The sequence below is a fragment of the Artibeus jamaicensis genome, unplaced genomic scaffold, assembly GCF_021234435.1.
Source record: "Artibeus jamaicensis isolate MK-2021 breed Jamaican fruit bat unplaced genomic scaffold, CSHL_Jam_final contig_388, whole genome shotgun sequence".
Classification (NCBI taxonomy): domain Eukaryota; kingdom Metazoa; phylum Chordata; class Mammalia; order Chiroptera; family Phyllostomidae; genus Artibeus; species Artibeus jamaicensis.
The window spans coordinates 4,302,185-4,326,480 of NW_026521813.1; the positions used below are offsets into that span (position 1 = coordinate 4,302,185).

Below are 24,296 nucleotides of genomic sequence, written 5' to 3' on the forward strand. Positions count from 1 at the left end.
GACAGTGGGAGAAGGGAGCTGTGTGGGTGTAGGTGTATACCCTAAAGGACTTTGATATTTTAGTGGAGGCATTAGGCCTGAATAGCATTAAATAAACATTTTGTTTCCTTTTCACAAATCTCTGGCATTGAGAGATGTCTTTCCAATTGGCGGCGGACAGAAGAGCCCAGTAGATATTAGTATTTTGTCCTTAGGAGGGGCCCCTGTTGTATAGCAGTTTTTGGCGTACCTGGGTGGGCCAAATATTGTATTGCCCCTCCCTCGGACCTCTTGTTCGGTAACATTAACATGGGGAAGGGAAATAGTAATTCACAAATTGACAATTAAGTAGAGCTACATAACTACAAATCTAGTGCTTATTAACCCTAGAAGTATGAAAATGAGAGATTCTTATACATTAAACACTATTAGACACACAGACAAACTGTCCTCGTGAGAGTTTTTCTTTTTCTGTCTTAATACATCTGTTAAATGAACAACCCTGTCTCTTGTTAAAACTTCCCCAGAGTAGTCACTACAATTTTATATTGTCCTTTGAGAAATCAGCAATTACAGAAATGTGTACATGACTTACAACATGAAGGAAGGAATGAGTGGTGTCAAAGCCTGTGAGGCTGAGAGGACTGCGTGAAAACTTCTACAGGTGCTTGTGTAATGCCATGTCTTGTTTCAAAGAGCAGTCAATATCAACTAGGGGCCTGGCAAAAGTGTGCACTAGATTTCGAAAAGATGACTCAAGAAAAAATTTTTCCAAGAAATGCAGGCTGATGTCACTGTGTGAACTCACTGTTTACCGAGGTCAACCGGATGATGGAGTTTCAAGACCTGTGCTTGCCCTATCCTAGCAGATCGCCTCTTATATGATCACCAGAAGAAGTGAAGTTGACAGAAATTTCTTGTCTCTGTAGATTCAACTAGCTCACATAATCAAATACTTCTTAAATTATTTTCTTATTCTTAAGAAAACCAACTAAACTTAGTAACTAGGGATTTGATGAAAAGACACTGGAGTTCAGACCTGATACTATTCATATATCATGGTCATAGTTGGAAAGAAGCATATTTAATGGTCTCACAGTGGGGCATTGTTTGCAGTCTGAGGTCCTCAGGTTTGGTAGTAAGGGCGCCTTAACTAGATCTTTACATAAATGCGTGCTGGGTTATGGTTGACCCTCCAAAAACTACTAGACATTCCATTGATCAAGAAAATAATCCTCATGGATTAATGCAATAAAGGAAAACAACATCTTCACAGAATCTTACTAATGTCTCAGAAGGGAGGAGTTATGGGAAGATAATTAAAACCTTGGTTGGCAGGAGGTGGAGATTACTGCTAAGGACTGATAAGAATTTATAAAGTTTCGCTCTAGTGGACACAATGTGATGATAATCTTCAAGTGAGTTTGATGAGTAAATTGCTAGGCTTGGTAAATAATTTATTTTAGTTAGTTCTCAGTTTACTTTTAGGAGCAAGGATTTCATGAAGCAAAGAGTAAGTTATGTTTTTGCTGTTTCTCAGTATTTTTTTAATATAAGAAAGGAAGTTGGGTTTATTTCAGTTTTCATCATCAAAGACTGAACATTCAAAAGTATACTTTCATTTCTCTTCTTAAACAAAACAAATTAAAAAATTTATTCTTGAAAGCTTTTGTAAAAGAATGTGTGTATTGAGCCATATGGCAGCGAGTAAAGAGACCAGGTGCTGGGGCATACAGTTTGAACCCCAGCAATGGGGTTAATGGGGAAGTCAACATATCCAGTGACCTGGAGTTGACAGTTCTCTTATATGTTATGTTTTGAGGAAGAAAGATGTAAGTTGTTTTGAAAGAACTTGCATTGGTTATAGATAAGGGAATAGGAAAATATAAAGCGCAGGTGGTTTTAGGTACACAGTCCAAGGAAGTACACAGAAGAAATATTTTCTACTTTTGATTGGTTGTGGGGAGCAGTTTGGAAAGTTCACGAATAAGCAGGGTGCATCTCTGTTTGGTGGTTGGCTGCTTCTTGTCAGATAGCTGCTTGTAAGTTGATTGAGCTCCAACATACTTTCAGGAATGTGAGCTATCTTTCACAGTTGTTCGTTGATGTTAACTGGTTAATTACTTTTTGTCTCTCCCTTATTCTCTGGACCACTATAATTTAGTTTAGGATAATTCAGAATTTTTCTCTTGTCATTTTGGGTTAAAAGTGCCCGGTCTTCAGTTATTAGGAATGGAGGATGTTTTTGAAATAACACGGAAGAGACAAAGGGACACTAGAAGTTGGAATGGGAAAGACCTCTACCAAATTTTACCTATTTTTGTAAATATAAAGTTCAAATGTAAATTTGAACTTTAATTCATCTCAACATACAATCAGTCATTGTTAGGGGCTATGGGAAATAGTCTTAAGAAAACTAAGTTGTTTGTTCAACCTTAGCTGCTTGCTCAAGCTTGGGTGGGGGAAACCGCACACCCCACCTCGGGCAGATACTCCAGGAAGTTAAGAAGTTAAGAAAAGAACAATGAAGTAATAAGAACTAGTCAAGCGGATAGCCTCCTGGAAGTTTTTAACCCCCTAGCGTGAGCCCGGCTAGCTCAGTCGGTAGAGCATGAGCCCCTAGGCCAATGGCTAACCTGAGCACGAGCTGTTCATGCACCTTGCAGGCCAATCATCAGCAAGATCACGGGCCCTAGCTTGAGCCCCTGACCAGCGGCTAACGGCCACCTCTCGCTTCTGGAAATCCCTTGCTTGCTCGCTTCTATAAGAACCCTAGTCTGTAAGCGTTCGGGGCGACTCTCATTTGCAGCCATTTTGGCATTCGTGTGTCTCCGGAGGCACCCCGAGAGTTCGCCCCTGCGCAGGTAAAACTTTGAAACTCTGGCCAATAAAGTTCCATCTTAAACTCCTGAAGGCTTCCGACATTTGCTCGCATTGGGGTATGTTACATCATGACCCCCATGATGATGGATGGCGGCCCCATAAAGGTATAATGGAGCTGAAAAGTTTCTATCGCCTAGTGGCCTTAGCCATTGTAGTCTTAGTGAAACACATACACACACTTCTCTTGCATTACAATTACCTAAAGCATTTAGTACAGTCATCTGCTGTACATATTTGTAACTTAGGAGCTGTAGGAAGAGAGAATTTGTCATCCTTAAATATGTCTCTTTGTCATAGGGATTGTTTTAGACTTGTTAATTGAAGGAAATAGCAGACATGGGAGAAGCCCTGAAAATAAAGTGGCAGTGACCCTTTGTAAAAAGACATTTACATTTGTAAGGGAAATCTCCATTTGTTTCTCCCTGGAGGCCTGAGGAAGAAGGGTTGACCTCTTATCTAGAAACTCTTATGGATGCAAAGGAAGAAGACATAAATCTGCATAACAACCTTCCCTTGTTTTTATTGTACTTTTCCTGTCAACCTTCTAATTGACTCCACCCATCCCAATATCTTCTTTTGTCTTCCAGCTAAAAATGACATTTAAGGTGGTGGGTCTAGCCGTGTTGGTGAGTTACACAGTTTTCCTGGTTTTCTCCCATGTATATAGAATGTATATATGTTACTAAACTTCTGTTAGATTTTCTCCTGTTAATTGTCTTTTATGTCAGGGATGTCTCAGCCAAGAACCAAAAAGGGTACAGAAAAAATTAATTTTCTTCTCCTATAGCCTAGGTTAGTAGTAAACTATGTCATCTAGGTTTGTATAATGGCCCTCTCTGATGTTTTCACAGCTAGGAAATAGCCCAGTGATGCATTTCTCAGAACATATTTCTGCCACTGAGTGGTACATAACTATTTTTATTTAGCTAAGAATGTGAAAGAGATATTCTTGATGTTTCCTTTGCCATGACTAACCTTTAGGTAAATTTCTGTTCCACTCTAAAACTCAACCTCCTTTTGGTTAGAGAATTTACTACAGAAAACATTCAATTGTAAAATCTTTCTCTGCCTTTTTGAAATGTATGGAAATCTTCTCTGAGATTCTTGGCAGGTTTAAACTCAGGGACCTGTGAACCAGCTCTTTGAAATGTAAATACTGAAAGAGAGAGCACCCCTGGCTCTTAGTCCACATGACAGGGGTGCCAATTAGCAAACACAGGAGGCCTGTACTCAGAGCACAACCTTTGCAAACTCAGGAATAATTCAATGCACCTTATACCTCTTATTGATCAATCTCTCCCACAACTTTGTACAGAACTTTTTTACCAGCTCGTGACAGCCCTTAAAAACCCTCCTGTCTTTGTTTCAGCAGTACTGGTTTCATCTCTATTACAATAACCTTGAATAGTCCTTCCTGACTTTTTAGCTTGGTTTGGCTGGTGCAATTTTATTCTAATACTTTGCTAATAATCCAGGTTTCTACATATCATCTCATGATTAATTTGCAGTTTTGGTATTTTGTATTCTCTAGTCATGTTGAAGTTGCAGAATGTATATATTGGATTTTTTAATATAGCATTTGTGAATAATTGGAACATTTTGTTAAAGTGTATAGGTTATGAAATATAGTACTGGATCAAAATTAATTTCCTAAATTTGATAATTTCATGGAAGTGGAGTATTCTGTTTTTTTTTTTAATACATACTAAAGTAATTGGGGATAAAGTGTGATACATTCACAAATTTCATAAAACAAATATAACAATATGTTTTATATGTATTTACATATGTATAAGGAGAAAGAATAATAAAACAGTATCATAAAACATAGATATTTGTTGCTTCCTGTGAAAGTGCTTACTTAGTAATCCAATTATAGCATTGCTCTTTTAATTTAAGAAACTTTACAATGAATACCTTCTGCAAATAAAAAAAAATGATAACATGCTTAAACACTGAGGGATAAAGAATTTTCTGAGCTACAAACACATAGACATACAGACAAACATATAGAAAGCTTATAGATTTAATTATAATATTTTAGCCATGGGTTAAGGGTAAATAACATATGAAAAAAGAACTCATCTGCCCATGTGAAAGAACTGCTCTAATTTCTAACAGATTTCAAATTCTTAATTGACTTGACCACCAAACAGAAAAATGAAAAAAACAAATTCTTAGTTAACTTTTACCCAACAGAGGCTAACTAGATCTCTATAAATCATTCATCTATCATCAGAGGATCAGAACATGAAACCAAATTTCTAATCACTGTTGTCACTGATGATAAATTTTGGATACAAATAAACCACCCCCCCCAGAAATGTGAAAGTATCAGAAAGAAAAAATGAGATCAAAGCATTCTATGTTATTTAAACATTCTACAGATGTTTTGAATTCATTTCTGAGAGCTAGGAAAATATATGCCTGGGTTTAAGCTTTCCACAAGAGGTGCACTTCTCTGTTGACAAATAATTAATTCTGTGGGTAAATCCATTGGACATAACTGTGGAAGACTTGCAGAATAGTAAACATAATATATTTTAAAAGATAATTATTTTTATTTTAAAAAGATAAAATTATGACTTTATGTAAATATAAAATAAATGTGTTAAAATCTTTATTTAATTACTTTTTAATATAGGATTCAGTAAAATGTTATATTCAATTCACAGGTGAATTCAAATAACTTTGAAGAAGTAAAAACTGTTTAGTGATACAGAATACAGATTTTCCATGGATCTGGGCCTGAATATGTTATTTCCACCATATCAGTTAACATATGAGCAGTTCCTATAAACACATGATTAACAAAAAATGTAAAAATATTTTAAAAACAATTGTATGATGGTTATTTAGTTAGCCTTGTACAATTTATATATTTCTTTCATAATTTGAATGCCATGAATGACACTGACTATTTTTATTTGATTTATGAATTTGACATAAATCAAAACTGAATTTATTTCACCTTTGCTAAAGGAACACAATAATTTAATAAATAACAGAAAGCATAGAATTCAAGATTGAAATAATTTTAACATTTTAGTGTATGATGGAGATATAAAATATTCTCATTTCTTGTTTTTATAGATGTGTGCAAATGGATGCAGCTGTTTGACTGAGGAAGATAGTAAAGAATATTTTTGTCTGTGTATTCATAGAAGGCCTAGAAAAATGAATCAGAAAAATACAACTGACTATCAAGAAAGTGGGTGTCAACCTAAAGCTGTTCATGGTGAACTTAATGTATCCAGGTATTTATGCACTATTTCAGCAAAGGTTACCTCTTATTTATAAAAAAGTTAATTGTACTGAGAAGCTATAATTGAATTATTTTATAATATTTAATAATCATTTTGTTCAGTATATTGGGATTTTTATGTGAAACATATACCTATATAGTTATAAAGTATGTATATTTTCACGTATAATAATATGAGCAAAATATAGTTGGAAAAGGCATAGACTTATTGGGAAATCATTTTTCTATATAATCCTAAACATAAGTTAGTATTTGTGGTAAATAAATAGTGGTAGAGTCTCATATATTAAGATGTATATAATAAGCCCCAGAGCAATTATTAAGAAAATAACTTACCTAATCTGGTAAAAATAACATTATAGGTATTAAAATTTTGCTCTACAAATATTTAAGTAATATAAAAGAATGCATTGTTAGAATATTATAGGTATGAAAAAGACATGAGTCATAAGGAAAACAAAAAAGAAAATAACATACATAAACTCAACTACACTAATAATAACATTAAAAATCAAATAGATTAAATATTCAATAAAAGAGATTTTCAGTCCACATAATTTCTGAGTATATGTTACCAAACAACAAGAGGTGGTCCGAGGGAGGGGCAATACAATATTTGGCCCACCTAGGGATGCCCAAAACTGCTATACAACAGGGGCCCCTCCCAAAAACAAAATACTAAAATCTACTGGGCCCTTCTGTCCGCCGCCAATTGGAAAGACATCTCTTAAAGCCAGAGATTTGTGAAAAGGAAACAAAATGTTTATTTAATGCTATTCAGGCCTAATGCCTCCACTAAAATATCAAAGTCCTTTAGGGTATACACCTACACCCACACAGCGCTCCCTTCTCCCACTGTCCCAACTCCGGGTACTGTAATCAGGAAAAGAGCACACGTCTGTATTGCAGGCTGCTGGCACCGTCAGCTGTGTCACTGTGCAGGATCTCGAGTTAATCCAAAGTACTGTGGTACCCTCTCATGGTCCACTGGCAAGAGTCCTTTGTACCCAGTTCCAGTCAAAGTCTCTCTTGCTTTTTCAGGCCCCGCAGCCAAAAGGGGCACCCCAAAGCTGCGTGGGCCTCTTCTACCAAAGCTTCAGGAGTCCGCACTCCACCAAAAGCATGTGGCTGTCTTCTTCACCTGGCTGCAGGGATCTCCATTCTGGCAAAGCTGCGTGGTTCTTCCCTTTCACCTGGGAAAGAGGGGGTCTGCACCCCGCCAAAACCACGTGGCTCCCTCTTTCACCTCACCAAGAGGGGGTCCTCACTCTGCTGAAACCGCGTGGCTCTCTCTCCCATCTGGCCAAGGGAGGACCCTTCATGTCTTGGAGCCAGTCTTTTCCAAGCTCCCATCCAGGCCATCTCACTCAGAAGCGTAGCCCCTAGTTTCATCTTGAGTCCTCAAGCCCTTCTCACTCAGGAGTGCAGACCTTAGTTACATCCTCCTGAGTCCCAGTCCACTACCTCTCCCTGGCTCCAAACTTGGCCACAGCTATTTAACATATCTATGAAACCAGTTAAAGGTTATAGATATGTTAAATAATCATTCCAGAGGTTAGCTGCAAAAGTGTTGCTATGCAAAACAGCTCTCAATGGCCTGGCTCCATTCCTTTCTTCCCCCTGGGGGGGGGGGCGAGGTGAGGACATCTTATATGTCTCTCCAATATTCCTATACACTTTGAATTCTGGACACCATTCCAAATCTGTTTTTTGGGCCCCCCCCCGGCTGCACCCTGTATCATATAGACAAATATGATCCATCTATAGGAGACACCTTCTACAGTTAAATGTACGATTAGGTTAAGAGTAAAAGATTGAGAAAAGATATAAGTATCTTTCAAATAACTGTAGAGAGCCAGATTATCTATATTAATATGAAATGAAATAGATTTTAAAAGAAAAAATGGTTACTAGGCAAAACAGACTTCATTTTATAATGAGAAAAGAGACAATCCATCATAAGATGTGGCAATTATAAACATATATGCCAAACACCAGAGACCCAAAATAGATGAACCAAAAAATGTTAGAATTGTTCATTCAAGGTGTCACTGGCAAATATGTTTCCCTATAACTCACACAACTCCATACCAGCAAGATAAACAGCCCAATTAAAAAAGTGGGCAAAGGACTTGAACAGACACTTCTCTAAGGAGGACATACAAAGGGCTCAAAGACATGAAAGATGCTCAGCATCATTAGCCATTAGAGAGATACAAATTAAAAACACAATGAGATACCATCTCTACCCAGTCAGAATGACCATCATAAACAAACCAACAAACAAGTGTTGGAGAGGATTCAGAGAAAAGGGAAATCCAGTGTATTGTTCGTGGGAATGCAGATTGGTATAGCCACCATGGAAAACAGTATGGATTTCTTCAGAAAACTGAAAATGGATCTGCCTTTTGACCCAGCAATTCCACTGCTGGGATTATATCCTAAAAAACCTGAAACACCAATCCAAAAGAATCTATGCACCCAATGTTCATAGCAACACAGTTTATAATAGCCAAGTGATAGAAGCAACCTATGTGCCCATCAGTAAATGAGTGGATCAAAAAACCCTGGTTCATTTACACAGTGGAATACTACGCAGCAGAGAGAAAGGAGGAGCTCTACCCTTTGTGACAGCATGGATGGAACTGGAGAGCATTATGGTAAACTAAATAAATCTGGTGGTGAGGAATTAATACCATATAATCTAACCTTAACTGGAACATAACAAAAGAAGAAAGCAAGTAAAATATAACCATAGTAATTGAAATTAAGAATGATCTAACAATAACCAGAGGGGAAGTGGGAAGAGACGACGGGGGAAAGGGTTTTCGGGAACAACTATAAAGGACACATGGACAAAACCAGAGGGGGGAGCAAGGGAGGTGGTTTAGGCTGGGGTGGGGGGAGTGGAGTGGGGAAATGTAGATAACTGTAATTGAACAACAATAAAATAATTTAAAAATATGTTAGAATTGAAGGGGAAAATAGCCAATTGAATTATAATACTTCAAGACCCCAATACCCTACTTCCAATAGTGGATATAACCCTCAGCAGAAGATTAATGAATATATAGAAGCTTTGAACAATGCTATATACTACCTAGAACTAGCAGATAGCTCTATACTACAGCAGATAGCTATGGAACACTCTATTCAACATCAGACTGACATTTTTCTCAAATGCACAACAACATTTTTTTAATGTAGTCAGTATGTTTTAAAAGCTGCAATATAATAAAAAGTGTGTTTTCTGACCACAATGAATTTGATTAAAAACCAAAACAATAAAGCAATTTGGTATATTCACAAATATGTAGAAATTAACAATTCACATAAACCAATGTGCATAAATAAAAAAGAAATGGCAAAGACAATTACAAAATTATTTGAGGTTAATTAAAATAAAGACACAATATGTCAAAACTCATGGGACATAGGTTATAACAGTGCTTATAATAAAAAAAATATATAGCTATAAATGCCTGTGTTAAAAAACAAGGAAAATCTCAATTGATATCCTAAATTTTCACCTTAATACATGCAATCCATTGGAGATTTCACCTAAAGCCAGCCAAAGGAAGAAAATCATACACTGCAGTGTGAAATTAGTTAGAGTATAAATAGTATAGAATGTTGTAAAACCAAAAGTCTATCCTTTGAAAAAAATAACAAAATGAGTGGAACTTACTAAAACTTTGAAAAACAGAGACAAGAATCAAATTTCTAAAATCAGGAATGAGAAAGGACATTATTACAGAAATTGGAGAAAGCAAAAGAGTATTAGAAAACACCAGAGACAACTGTGTTTCCAAATATCTATGAAGAAATGAGTACATTTCCAGAAAAATACAAATGACTTAAAGAAACTGAAAAAAAAATAGAAAATCTGAATATATCTATTACAACTAAATATATTAAATCACTACTTACCAAACAAATAAATAAATATTTACACTAAGAAATGTCTATACCTAAAAGACATTACTGCCAAATACTAACAAACATTTATAGCAAAATTAATAGAAATTTATGCAAACTCTTCCAAAAATAAATGAGGAGAGGACATTTCTCAACTTATTCTGTGAGGCCAATATTACAAGAATAATGAAGCCAAAGACATCACAAGAAAACTACAAACCAATATAGCTTACTAGTCTGAACGTAATAACCCTCAATGCAATTATAGCATAACAAATCCAGCACATAAAAAGGATTACATACCATGACCATATAGGATATATCACAGGAATATAAGGTTGGTTTAACATCCTAAAATGGATATACATAATATACTACATCAATGGAATGTGAGGAAAAAGAAAGAAAACACAAAATGATTTCAATAGATGCAGGAAAAAATTATTTGGCAAGAATCCAATACTCTTTCATGATAAAAATAATCAGCAAATAAAGAATACAATGGACCTTTCTCAACCTGATAAAAATATTTAAATTAAAACAGAAAAAATAGCATTACATTTAATAATAAAAAACAAAAATGCAGATGAAAACAATTAGATATAACTTTATATCCACATAGAGATAAAAAAATGTTAATATATATTTCCATTAGTGAGAATTTGTAGAAACTGGAACCCTTATACCAGACTGGTGGAATGTAAAATGGTACATACAGGTATTTTAAAAATACAGTGTCTGTTACTCAAAAATTTACTCATAGACTTTTCATATAACCTGCCACTCCTATTTCTAGTATATACTCAAGAAAAATAAAAATATATGTTCACACAAAAATATTCATGTTTATAGTTTTATTTATAGTAGTCAAAAAACTAAAATAACCCAAATGTTTGTCAACTGATGATGAATAAATAAATAAGATTTACTATATTTACACAGTAGAATATTATTCATCAATGACAATGAATGAATTACTAATATATGCCACAACATGAAAGAATCTATAAAATATTTTGTTATGGGAAGGATACCAGTCACAAATGATGCATGTAGGAGAAGTCAATAAATATTTATTTAATTCACAATGATTTTTAGGATATTTTTGTTTACTAAAATAATATTCCTTTGCTCTGTGGTATAACTGTTATACCTGAGTTTGTGTTTATTTCTTTGTTTATGGTAATTTTTTATGACATTCAGAAATTCCTGGAATTTTTATAGTTAAAATTATCAATTCATTATGGCTCTTGACATTGTCTCAATTAATATTTAAAGTAGAGCCTTATAAAGATTGCCCATACAAGTAGTTCATATAAAATTGTTTCTCTATATCAGTCACAATATCTGGAAATTATTATATTTCTATAATAACAAAAGAAATGAAAAATCTTATAATTAACTTGCAAAATATGCTCAGGTTCTCTATAAAAATTTTTATTAGCCTATCAAACAAAAATAGAAAATTAATGGATGTTCTGATTATATTAAAATATAATCCATGCATTTAGTTATGATGCCTTAATTTGGCCAAGAGATCAATTTTTTCAATAATTCACACATTGAATGCTATACCCAAAATATTGCATTTTATTTTAGAAATGAATCAACAAGTTCTAAAAACTATAAAAAGATAATAATTTATAAAGAACTAAGTTATCTTTTTAATAAAAGATAATGGGATGGGAATTCATGTACCATCTGGTATGCCAACTATAAAACTCATATGGTGCCACTGTCAAAATGAATAACTAACAGAGAGCTTTGAGAAAACCCATATACATATGGGATCTTGATATGAGATTTTTGTCCGTAATTTAATAAAAATATATGGAATGCTGTAGCATTTGATACCAGAGAAACAATTTGACTTATAATTTAAAAGCAAGATTAAAATGTAACTAAAAGAAATGTTGGAAAATGTCCCTGGTTTTAGAATGGAGACCTTTTTTTTTAACCTTGTTTAAAGCTAGCCCACATGCTACAGAGCTGTGAGGCCAACTTCAGTGTTACTTTCCCTCCTTTTATGACCACCAAGACGGTGTCCTATCTGATTCAATGGCAAAGGGACCAGAGGGTTGGAATGGAGAACTTTTAAAACTAAACTAACAAGGTATAACATAAAGTAAAACAATGAGAGTAATGTAATAACATTAAATTCTTCTGAATGAAAGATACTAACAACAATAATAACAATGTTATAACAATGTAACAATGACAAAAGTAATAATAATGTTACCAGTTGATAATTAATGCCTAAACATATTTCTATTGAAGTATACTTTTATTATTGTAGCTTAAAGGACATAATATAAATGAAGTATTTTACAAAGGTTTGAGTCCTATTACTGCATATTTGCCTTAAATGTTCAAAAATATTTCTGAAGAATTTGGATAACCTTAAAGGGGTTGAGGGAGAGTTCCCCAGCCATTTTTTCACTCAGGATAGGATAGTTCTTGGTAAGTATGGCATTGTAATTCCTCAACACTAGACTGTGAGGTTTTTGTTGCCCAATACACTTACGAAGCTTTTGATTTATGCTCAAGTCACTAATTCCTACCTACTACTAGATATATCAAAATAAAAGAATATCCTTTCATTCACACATTTATCAAGCATTTGAGTATTTTCTAACTAAAAAATGTAGAAATGAGATCTGACTTCTGTTCCTTTGCAATGTACCATCCATCAGTAAATTAATATTTTCCATAAAACATATTTCATGGTTATTTCATTTTATTTAGAAAGCCTACATCTTTTTAAATTACTAGAACAACTATTATTTTTACTTCCTAAACATACAAGTAGTTTGTGTTATAGCAATGAATTTTTTGACTTACTTTCTGGATTCTTTATAAATTAAATGTTTCTTTTGTGGGCTATTTTAGTACTTTTGCATTTGCCATGTAAAGCTAAATATAACCCAAACACTATTCATTTATAAGTAAGAAGTCTGTTTTGAAGTGTAAAATCTCAAATTCCATGATAAATTCAAATCTAGTTACAAAATATATTTCTGTAGACTTGGGAGGCTTGTATTAATACAGCTTTATGTGAATTTGTCACTGAAATATAATATACTTTGATCAGAGTTTTCTTAAATTATTTCTGAACCAGCAATTCTAATAATTATGAATTTCCAGATCATTATACTTTCTGCCATGATGTTAGTGACATTTTTAAGAAGCTGAATTTCTTATTTTGTTTATATTTTAAATTTTGGATGTGCCACACAAATTTTTGTGCCTTCCTGGTAAAAGTTATGGGTTACATTTTACTTTGAGAAAAAAACAAAAGGAAACTGGACTGTGTGTGTATGATGGGTGTATTTTTGGTTTTGGATGGTCTTAATACTATTAAGAGACCTTTTTTTTTTAGTGTCCAGATCCTTATATTCTATTCATTTTCATGTACTGTTGTATGATTTTCCTCTTTATTTTGCCATGAAAAACTTAAATAACCTTGCTTCCTTAAGTTTTATAGTAAAATGATACAGAGGCCTTTACTTACTTAATCCATTTAAACAATTCTAAAGTAGATATTATAATATCCATATACATGCTGAAAATTAATTATAATAAACCTCAGAAAAAGAAGCAGTTTTGTGAAATTAATTTTCAGCTTACATTATAGTATAAGTTGAAATATAGCTAATGTATTAAATATTGTATCTCATGTAGCTTTTTTTATTCTTTTGGATATGACCCAATACATGTATTATGCACATAAAGTGAAGGTTTGACTATATTATAGCTTCAGGCTTTATGAGATTTTATACTTCAAATTTATATATCAAACAAAAATTTTATGCATGTTATATGATTTTGTGTACCTGGGCCAGATTTTAACTTTACTTGATATTATCTAAATAGCTTTTTATAGGCCTAACCTTTATGAATTGCTTTTCAAATTATCTTCTTTGACTTGAAATGTCATGAAGCTGTTTATTCAGAACCTTTAAGATGACCTTTCTCAGAGAATAGCTCAATTTTGAAATAAATTGGATAATTATATAGTCAAACAATATTAATGGGCATTGACCACATATAAGGCATATGGATTATAATATTAAAATTTAAGGTAATAAATAAAGGAATATGTTTAATTTCTTCTATCCCTAGAATATTTTTCTATTAAAAATACAAATGATAAAAGTTAAATTGCAATATTTAAATATGAGACTATATTTTCAACTTAGACTTTTACCTAATACATTTTTGTTTTAGCCTTTCAATTATATTATTCACTTGTTTCAAATTTAAGTATAATTCAACATGATAATTAATAATGAAGGTAATAATACATTCATTGTCTTTTAAATTATAAGGATATTAAAAAAATTTTAATACTATACGGGATGGTACAAAAGTAGGTTTATCATTGTCCATATGGAAAATAATATAATAATTAATAAATAATAATACAAAAATATGTTTCATGTATTTGCAACTGTAAACGTAATTTCATCCCACACTGTATGCAGATCACTATAACTCTAATTTTCTTGACTTTTTTTCTTACAAAATTGATGTACTTGTCACTGAATTGCTTTCAACTTAATATCAATTTATCTTAGCATTGGGTATCCATATACACATATAGAGTGTCTGGCAGAAGTAAGGCCTGCCAAGTGTGGTGGTGGGGTAATAATATGGGTATAATAATTTATAGTTTTAATTTGAACATTTCACCTAAAACGTTATATGTTGTGCTTGAGTGTGGTATTGTTATATTACAGAGTTGCATGTTTATAATATTGTAATAAAAAGTTTTGTTAAAAACAAACAGGGACATTATTTGTACTGGACTCTGTCAGCATTTAAATGAATATTATTAGTTATGATGAAAAAGTGCTTGGCAACCTGGTATATAATAGGGTAAGAAGTGGTGAGTGCTTTAGTAAACCGGAGAAATTTATTGTAGATTAATGGCTTTCAAAGGGCTATACTTTCATCTTAGGGACTATTTGGAAATTTCTGCTGTCTCTCTAATCAGTAGAACTGATGGAAACAGCTGGCACTTCCGAGGTGAGTGGTAGGTGATATATGTAGTAAATCCTTCAATGCACACACTGGTTCAGTGATAAAAAAAAGTATTACAAGGTTTGCATGATTTAAAAAGTTCCCACATACATTAATACAATATAAATATAAAACCCCTTCATAAATATCCGAGCCAAGAACTTCACTTAATGTACTGACACAAAATACTCTCACAAAAAAATTAATAATCCTTGGATTAACTAGAAACGAAACTTTCATGTTAATCAAGTGGATGTTTTATTCAAAAATTTATTAGGCTTTGTTAACTACATTAGAAAATCATATCATCCTACTTGAATTTCTAACTAACTATTATCATCAGCCTCTATTATAGGTACTACAATCATGGTAATTCTGTGTATAAATGCCAAGGGCTAACCACATGCATGTATCTTCTAGTTCAGTCATTTCCACAAAGGATGTATTCTTATATTTTTATGTATGGATGCATTCAATAACAATTAATATTTGTATATCTTCTTGTATTACAGTTAGGTCATTAACTTGACTTTTCAAAATATTTGGAAATACTGTAGCCTGTGTAGACAGGCTATGCCTATAAATACTATTGTATGAAGTAAAGAGAGTACTACAATAACATAAATATTATAAACAAAAAATATTGATGCAATTTGTTTCTTTAAGAGATGGTAAGGAATCACAGACTGAAGGTTTTGAGGGTGTGGGGTTATAGGCAAACTGTCCATCCATTCTGGGCCTACTACTGGATAATGATACTGACTTATATTTCCAATTGATTAGTAGACATATGGATTTATATGTATAATAACTTTCTCAACTTTCTTATGGCCAAATGCAGATTTCTAGATCTGAAAAATTGTTTCTACTAAATCTTTCTCAATATAAAAGGTACTAGAGTCCCAAACTTCTAAGACCTAAAGGGAAGTAGTCATTCTAAATTAATTTCCTCTCCTATATCTTACCATTAATCTATTAGTAAATATGGCAAATTATCTTTTCAAAATATATGCTGGAATGGACACTCCTCACCATCCACAAGGTTCCTACTCATTCATTATGATCATATATTTTTGAATCACTGCATTATTTCCTGGTTTATTGAGCTTTCATTAAATTAGAGATTAATTTAGGAAGAATTAAATGATAGGCCTTTTTGATTCTCACACAGAATATCTTGTCCATTTAGGAAAACTTTCATTTTCTTTTTATATTTATGGACTAACAACTCGTACTATGACTAAATCGGTATAGTTGAGGCACATAGCTACATAATTATCTTAGTAATATATGTAGGACACTATGTAATTTACCATTCCAACCCAAATGCTCTTAAAGTACATGAACACTATTAATAATTGTTCTACAAAGTATGCTTAAACATGGTATGAAACAGGCAGAATTATATGCCATGTAACAGTTGTTTATACTTTACCTAGATTTTGTCATTGTTGATTTTGAGGGGAGTGGGCAGAGCAAACGAGAGGTCATTGAGGGGAAGAAACTGTATTCTGTAACTTTTTTTCAGGTAAACATACACATTTTGTTTGGCTGGTCACCATTACCTGCTTAGTAATGAATAAATATAATCTTATTCTGTGAAATAGATGTAGTACTAATAATTTTCAGATGAGAAAACTAGGACACAGAGAAACTTATTTAGGAAATAAGTTAGAGAAGAATTAGAACCAAGTTTCCCTCTCCAAGGCCAGTGCTTTGAATATATAAAAATATTAACTCTATTGCCTGCCATTATTAATTTCAACGATCTTTGGCAAGTTTCATTAAATGGCCAAGTTTTTTGCAAACACAAGAAGAAAGGTTTGAACTAAAAGACCTTTAACATTCTAGCTGACTCCAAACACCTACCATCACATAAATTTATGAGTGTAAAGACTTAGGTTCAGTAGGTTAATTTTCATTAATAATAACAAGCAAAGTGATTTGACATTGCTCTTCTCAATTCATTGACATGTTTACATAATTATCTTAAGTGCCCTTTGGATAGTTGGCAAAAGATACTTAAAAATTACTTGGACCAAAGATTATCATTGTGATTTCAGTTATTTCTATTACCTTATGCTTTGTTTTTCATATGTTTTATTGACATATAGGTGCCATGTAGAAAGGAATAAATATGTATGTTAGATAACGTACAATCAAATTAAAATGAATAACCCATAATACCTAGAGGTGGTGCCTAGAATGCAGAGAAGACCCAAGAATGTTTGTTCAATGTATTTAATGAATAACTGAGGTGCTGAAAAGCTGTGTGTGTACAAATCAAATGAAAAATAGATTAAAAGCTAGTGCTTCTCTAACTCTGGAAAAATACTCGTCTCTTGTTGATAGCTAGTCTGGCTAACACCTTTAAATTTGCAACTATTTCAAATACATTTACACAAAATAGTCTATTTTATAATAGAGAAAAATGCATAAAATATTAAAAAATATTAGCTAACTTAGAATTACTATAGGAATTAATTTTGTGATTATTAAAGCAAAGTCTCATCAGGATCTTAGAATTAATTAAAATCAATGATTAAAAATTAAAAGTAAATAAATCTATGGATTGTGTTCATGTATTCAAGGATAGATATACTTCAAAATTCAAAGCAATATAGCTTTCTAAAATAGTATCCAAAAATATTTGGTTTTGCCCTACATTTATCTTAGATGAATAACTACACTGAGTAAAAAGTTAAGTTTGAGTGTTGTGTATAATAACATACACAAACAATATATTATAAGATTCCTCCTGCCTCATCATTTCATCATGTCAGGTTAAGGTTTATTTCCTTTTAAGAATTCCCAGAATATTTGTATTTAATTTAACTTCAGGTATTAATACATTCTAATACTTATCACCTCCCTCTTTCCCTCCCCCCACAAATTCTAAGTGTCTTTTAGCACCTCATTTATTTATTTTATTATTATTCATTGAACACATTCACTTGGGTTCTCTCTATGCTAGGCACTAACATTTATTTGCATATATGAGAGGTGATAGGGATTCAGTATGAATAAGACAACCATCATTCCTGCCTTCCAAGTACTTACATTATAGGCCACTGAAGAGCTGAGATACTCAAGCATTTGTAATAAAATGTATTAGCATTATGTTAGGGCAAGAAGAGGATATAGGGCATACCTTTTGAAGTAAAGTAGAACCAGAAGTGTTTTTTGTTTTTTATCTCAGTATCAATTCACTTAGGTCAATACTAATCACATAGAAAATGCAAATACTGGGTGCAGCTTAGTGGATTGAGCTCTGGCCTGTAAACCAAAGGGTCATAGGTTTGAGTCCCAGTCAAGGCACATGCCTGGGTTGCAGGCCAGGTCCCCAGTTAGGGGTGTGTGAGAGGCAACCACACACTGATGTTTCTTTCTCTCTCTTTCTTCCTCCCTTCCCCTGCCTCTAAAAATAAAGAAAGAAATCTTTTAAAAAAATGTGAGCCTTGACTGGTGTAGCTCAGTGGATTGAGCACGGGCCTGTGAACCAGAGTATGGTGGTTCAATTCCCAGTCAGGGCACATGCCTGGGCTGCAGGCCAGTTCCCAGCAGGGGCTACACAAGAGGCAACCATACATTGATATCTCTCTTCCTCTCTCATTCCCTTTCTGTCTAAAGAAAAATAAACAAAATCTTAAAAAAGAGAGAGAAAATGTAAATACATATTCATATGATGAACATAGAAATGAATGAATAAATACTATCAATGGAACCTACTATTGATTAAAAACTTTTTTTATAGGCATGAGACTAGGTATTTAAAACTTGTTTTCTGCAGTTCTCTATCTATGGATAATGATGCCATTGGTGAGAAATGCCTGGAGCTCTCCCGTAGGCCCGGGACTGGCCCTTGTGGTTCTTACTATGATTATGAAATGAACCTCAGGACAACCAGGGGACTTTGAGACCACAAGCTTTATCACCTCAAATCCTGGAAAATACATGGCATGCTGGGCTACTTGGCAAGATCAATCCCATCTTAGGTGAAGAGATAGAGAGCAGACCTGGGATTCACCTCTGTTGGAGTTGAGGGTGGGGAGGGTTGCCTGAGTTTTCCCAGCTTCACTCTTCTTGTGACTGTAAAAGAGAAGAGGAAAAATTTAACAGCTTGAAGGGAAAAGTGGGGTGACATAAAAAGTCAGCTATCTAGGTTAATTGGGGCTTTCTAAAAAGGGGAACTTCATGGGCTGTGCAGCCTGGTTCTTTATCTGATTATACAGCTGGCAATCTGTTTATTAAAAATAAAGGTCAGTGAAGCAGCTGCCTTGGCGGTCTAGAACACTTTTATTACAAAAAAAAGACTAGTTGTCAAACACTCACTACAAAACTTTACTGCATATCTTTACAATAATCCTGAAATGCATATACCTCCTGTCATTTAGCCTCAGCAGGTTTAATAACACCATACTATTCTAGGTTACATAGCAATTAAGTGGCAGAACCTGTACTTGAATCTAGGTCTGTCTATAGCAAAACTTCTTTTCATTCAATATTCTGCACAATATGCAAAATTAAACTTTGCTAAATATGGATGCTTTCTACAAGAATATTTTTTAATCCCACAGCCATCTTTATTATGTTTCTCATCCTGTGTATTTGAGTAAGTATGAGATAAATATTTTACATATGTTATCTTTAAGACTAATTGGGTTTTTGTCTTTGCATGTTTCAGATGCAGCTGTTCTCTCAGTTACACTGACAGAGTCTGTGTTCTCAACGCTGGAGATTGCTTCAGAAACCGGAGTACATCATCACATGGCCTCTGCGGAGTCCATTTGCACAGCTGTAACTGTAGCTGTCTGCAAATATATAAAAGAAAAATCTGTGAAACAGAAACTGAAGATTGTAAATCTATGCCCTGCAAAACTGGAGTGGCTGGTATCATTTTAAGTGGCTATTTCTTCGGCACCTGTGTCCCTGGATTTAGAGGCAAGTATTCCTTGAGAAATCAAATAATCTAGTGGAAATTATAATATATTTAACATCTCATATATGTCTAATGATTGGCATTATACTCCGCTTTCTCATTTGGCAAAGTAAAAATGTCTTCACTTGGAGTAATAGAATTGCTTCTTTGGACAATTACATTGCTGACTAGAGGGCCTTGGCTCATGAAAATGAGGCTAATAAGGCCAGGCTCTACCATTAAGAAAATGATGTATATGTCAAAGGTCTGACGAAAACACAGGCTGCTACCACCTCCCAATCATTTTTCCTAAACAGCTTTAGTACTGCCCTTCAACCTCCTCTGTGGCTGCCTAAGCACATTGAGGGCCAATTTTTTTTTTTTAGTTTGAAAATAAAACTTGGTTTTTGTATTTTCTACGTCAGTTTTATACCCCAGCATTAATAAGATTTAAATAAAAACAAAATCACAAACATACTATCTCCTCTTTAAAGTCATAAATAAGACTCACAGCATCTACATAGTAATAAAGCAACTTTTGATATAAAAATATAAGAAATTAACCATTCAAATTTATGTTACTTGCAATTTTATGCTTGGTGTTCCATTGAAGTGATCATAATAAACTTCTTTATTATAATTGCCTATTGAAAGCAACACAGAGGCCATGCAGGAAGAAATTATTTGTGTCACTTTTAAATCACAACTAATTTTCAGTAAAATAATTTTTACAAGTTTGATATTTCATTTTATTGAACTGACCCAATTTTGGATTTTCATCTTAAAAAGAAACTTATTTTTTTCTATTTGATATTTAAAGTAATATGCTGAAGGTTTTGGAGGCAATTTAAAAAGATAAGTTCAGAAAATGGAAATGGTGATATCATTGGAATAAACATATGGCCATCCAGATTAGCTTTTCAAAGATGAAAATATATTTAAGTGCATGAATTTTGGCAAGTTTGCTAAAAAGTTGGTAACAGTATGTGATATTTTACATTTCCAATGTGGTTTTAGTAAGAATAAAATAATATAAAATGTGCTAGAATTGTTGAAATATATGTAATTGCCTTAGAAAAAACATGTATATATATGTGTGTGTATATATATATTCATATATATATACATATATACACACTTGCTTTTATAACATAGTACCCCCTTTCTATTTCTGTGAAAATATAACATTAAGTAGCAGCTATACACAAATAGACTAGATTAAATTTAACTCTTCTTAATAACACTTGTACGAGAAAAAAATCACTTGATGTTTTCATGGACTATATGTACATATGCTTAAATATATGTATAAATATATAATCAGTGAGCATTCTACCACTTTTATATCAAGACTTTTTTGGTTATATATTGTATGATCATTAAATATGTGTTACATATACACTTTTCATATGGTTAAATCATACACATACACAGTACTTACCTTTGGCTTATAACTGAAAATTGGTACAACTCACTCCCCAATTGAAGATATACCATCCTAAACATGTATAAAGGAACCACAGACAAGGACGACAGGGTGGGAGGATCGAACGTGGGAGACGGAGTGGGCTGAGCAAAGGAGAGTCATGGGCATGAAAGTGGGGACAACTGTAATTGCATAACAATACAAAGTAGAAAAAAAGATACCAGCCTATATTATCAGGAAGGCTGGTATTTTCTATGAGGTCTGCTTCCCTGGAATAGAAAAGAACTCTGCATGTGTCCATATTTCAAAGTATTCAGTCCTACTTCTCAACACTTCACACAGTAAAATGTAAAATAACTGATCAATTTGAATTTTCCCAAAGATGCAGAGTTAATTACACTTAAAGCAGAATATTTTGGGTGCAGTTTAATACTGATGCTCCTCTTCCTCTCTTCCCCTGACCCCTTTCTCTCCTGCTACCTGGTTTCTTTCTCTCCATCAGTTTTCTCCACCTTTTTCTGGATTATTCCACTTGATTCAGTCTCCCACTTCCACCTGGTTTTTCCTCCTTTCATTTCCTTCACCTCTTTCCCCTTGTTCCCATCCCACCTGATTTCTATTCTAACCCCTGTCTTTTTTCCTCTCAATCTGTTTTCATGTCCATCTATGAACTTGCATATTTCCTATAAAGATTTGTATGGTGTTTCCATGCCTTTCAGAGGTATTATCACCTCACCGTTGATCCCCATCATGTTTTGGGGGATTTTTACTTTACAATCAAATTGTGGTCTATGGGTCTCTAGCCCAGAGCATCACAACCTTTAGTGCTCACGAGAATCACCTGGAGATCTTGATGAAACAGATTGTTTCCCCAGTGTTCCTCATTCAGTAGTTCTGGGGCTCAGTAGGCTGGGTGACACTGGTGCTGCAGCTTCATGAGCCAAACTTTGAGAACTACTCTTCTAACCCATTAAGTTATATTAATGAAGAGAGCTTAGTGTGGATAAAACAAATTAACTTTCAACTTCAACTGTAAACTACCATTCTGCAGATGATGAGGAACTCATCTGGTCTACCATCTCATGTAGAGAACACTAACCCTGGCAATCAGAAGGTGATGCCATCATATGGTAAGGACATATACTTGCATGGATTCCTGTATGATTTAAATTTGATTCCAGTGCTATTGTATAAGATTCCCTGGATATTTAATGATCTGGGAATAATTCCAATAAATGTTTTCAAGCCACAGCCTTTCTGGAATGACCATATAATCCATGTTTATGATATTTTAGTAATGGATGCAAATTTGATTTTTTAGTTAATTTTCTTCACTTGTCATTTGACACTTCTAACACTGTCATTTCTAAAATCCTTTACAGTAAATATAAGAGCTCTATACTACTAGAAGCACTCAACCTCTATAGAATATTTATAAGAGTTTGTTTGAGCCAATATGAAACCATAAGCTTGCTGGGGAAGTAGGATCTCAAATGCTACAGAGAATAAGAGTTTTGTGGTTTCTTTTATTTATTTGAAATTAAGGAAGGTATGTAAAGAACATTACATGAAGGTGGGAGAAAGCAAGGTGGCAAGTGGATTATAGGATAGTTAAGGTACTTTGCTCTTCAGTGTAGTTATGTCTCAGAGGGAGGGCCTGAAAAGAGGGAGTCCAAGGTGTGTTAACCCAGATGCACAGAAACAATATACAGGGTTTGCTTAAGCAAAAATAAGCCTTTAGTAAAGGAGTTGTATGCCTGGGACATGACTACCCCCATGACCTGCCCAGTTGGGAGTTTATGAGCCGATCACCCTGCAAATTGACTTCTCCTGGAATTGTTTTTGTTTGTTTGTGTTTTTGTTTTCATCCACGAGTGTTTCTTCTGCTTCTTGACTTGAGTAACAATTCTCTTCCCGTGACTATTTTCTTGATAATAGGAAGAGGCTACGGAGGTTTTCTTTGACCAGTGGGAGGAGCCAAGTTATTCTATACAATTACACCCAACTTTTCCCTATTTGGAATAGGCTTAATATACTGCCTTTTTTTTTTTCAAATGATTCCCATAATGAATACTCCTATCTTTAAGCAAACTCATTCTCTGATATGGTCTTATATATTACAATTTTGACCCACACAGTTCTGTGGTTTTTACTTTCACATATGTTAGCTAGATACTATTCTTCTCTTTTTAAGATTTAAGTTACCTTGGCATGAAGAACATTTTCAAGTTCATGCATCTCAATTTTTTTCACAGACCTATTTTTCTCCCTTTCATCTGTTAACTCCTACTCTTATAGAAATTCAATAGTATGTTTCAACCAAATTTGAACTGTAGCTGGAACTCTGTTACCACTATATACTCTCAAAGAGCGATGCCTAATTACTAGTGTTCTAATATGTTCCCTTGTTTCTCAGATCATATTCCAATATGAGGTACATAAGACATTGTGAGTCTGTTCTATATGATGGAGCTCACTGGGGTCATAGGATGCCCATTTCTTCTCTAATTGTTTTTCTATTAAACCTAGAACCTAGATACCAAAGATAATTTTTGTCTCTCTTTATTTTTTTATAATCAATTATAAGCACAGTTAATTTATTGTTTTTTATCTTGTTATTTAATAATGAAAAATGTGTAGCTTGAAACAAACATCCTCAATTCCCAGAGATGAGTCCAGAAGGGTTTTATTATTTTTTGTATATATATTTACAACCTACTTTTTAAAACTTATACATGAATTGTGAACATCACTGGAATACTGTAAGATATATATCCTTACTTTTAGTGGCTGCAAAGTATTTACTTGATGATGGACTGAACTGGAAATAGAATTGCTAGGTCAAAGGAAATACATGTGGATTATTGTTTGTTTATTTGTTTTTG

General features: G+C 33.6%; 1 protein-coding gene and 1 non-coding gene across 2 annotated transcripts in view; one reads left to right on the forward strand and one right to left on the reverse strand.

The window, feature by feature from the left end:
• Window positions 1-19,978, forward strand: part of LOC119045428 (protein eyes shut homolog) — a 179,743-nt gene extending 159,765 nt beyond the window's left edge. The window contains exons 8-10 of the mRNA XM_053665001.1: window positions 3,450-3,488; window positions 5,956-6,100; window positions 19,752-19,978. Of these exons, the coding sequence (XP_053520976.1) occupies window positions 3,450-3,488; window positions 5,956-6,100; window positions 19,752-19,969 (402 nt within the window). The 3' untranslated portion in view covers window positions 19,970-19,978. The remainder of the gene's footprint in view (window positions 1-3,449; window positions 3,489-5,955; window positions 6,101-19,751) is intronic.
• Window positions 12,003-12,124, reverse strand: LOC119045435 (small nucleolar RNA SNORA61). The gene has a single exon (XR_005081782.2). It is a non-coding gene; the product is annotated as a small nucleolar RNA SNORA61 (small nucleolar RNA).
• Window positions 19,979-24,296: the final 4,318 nt, after the last annotated feature.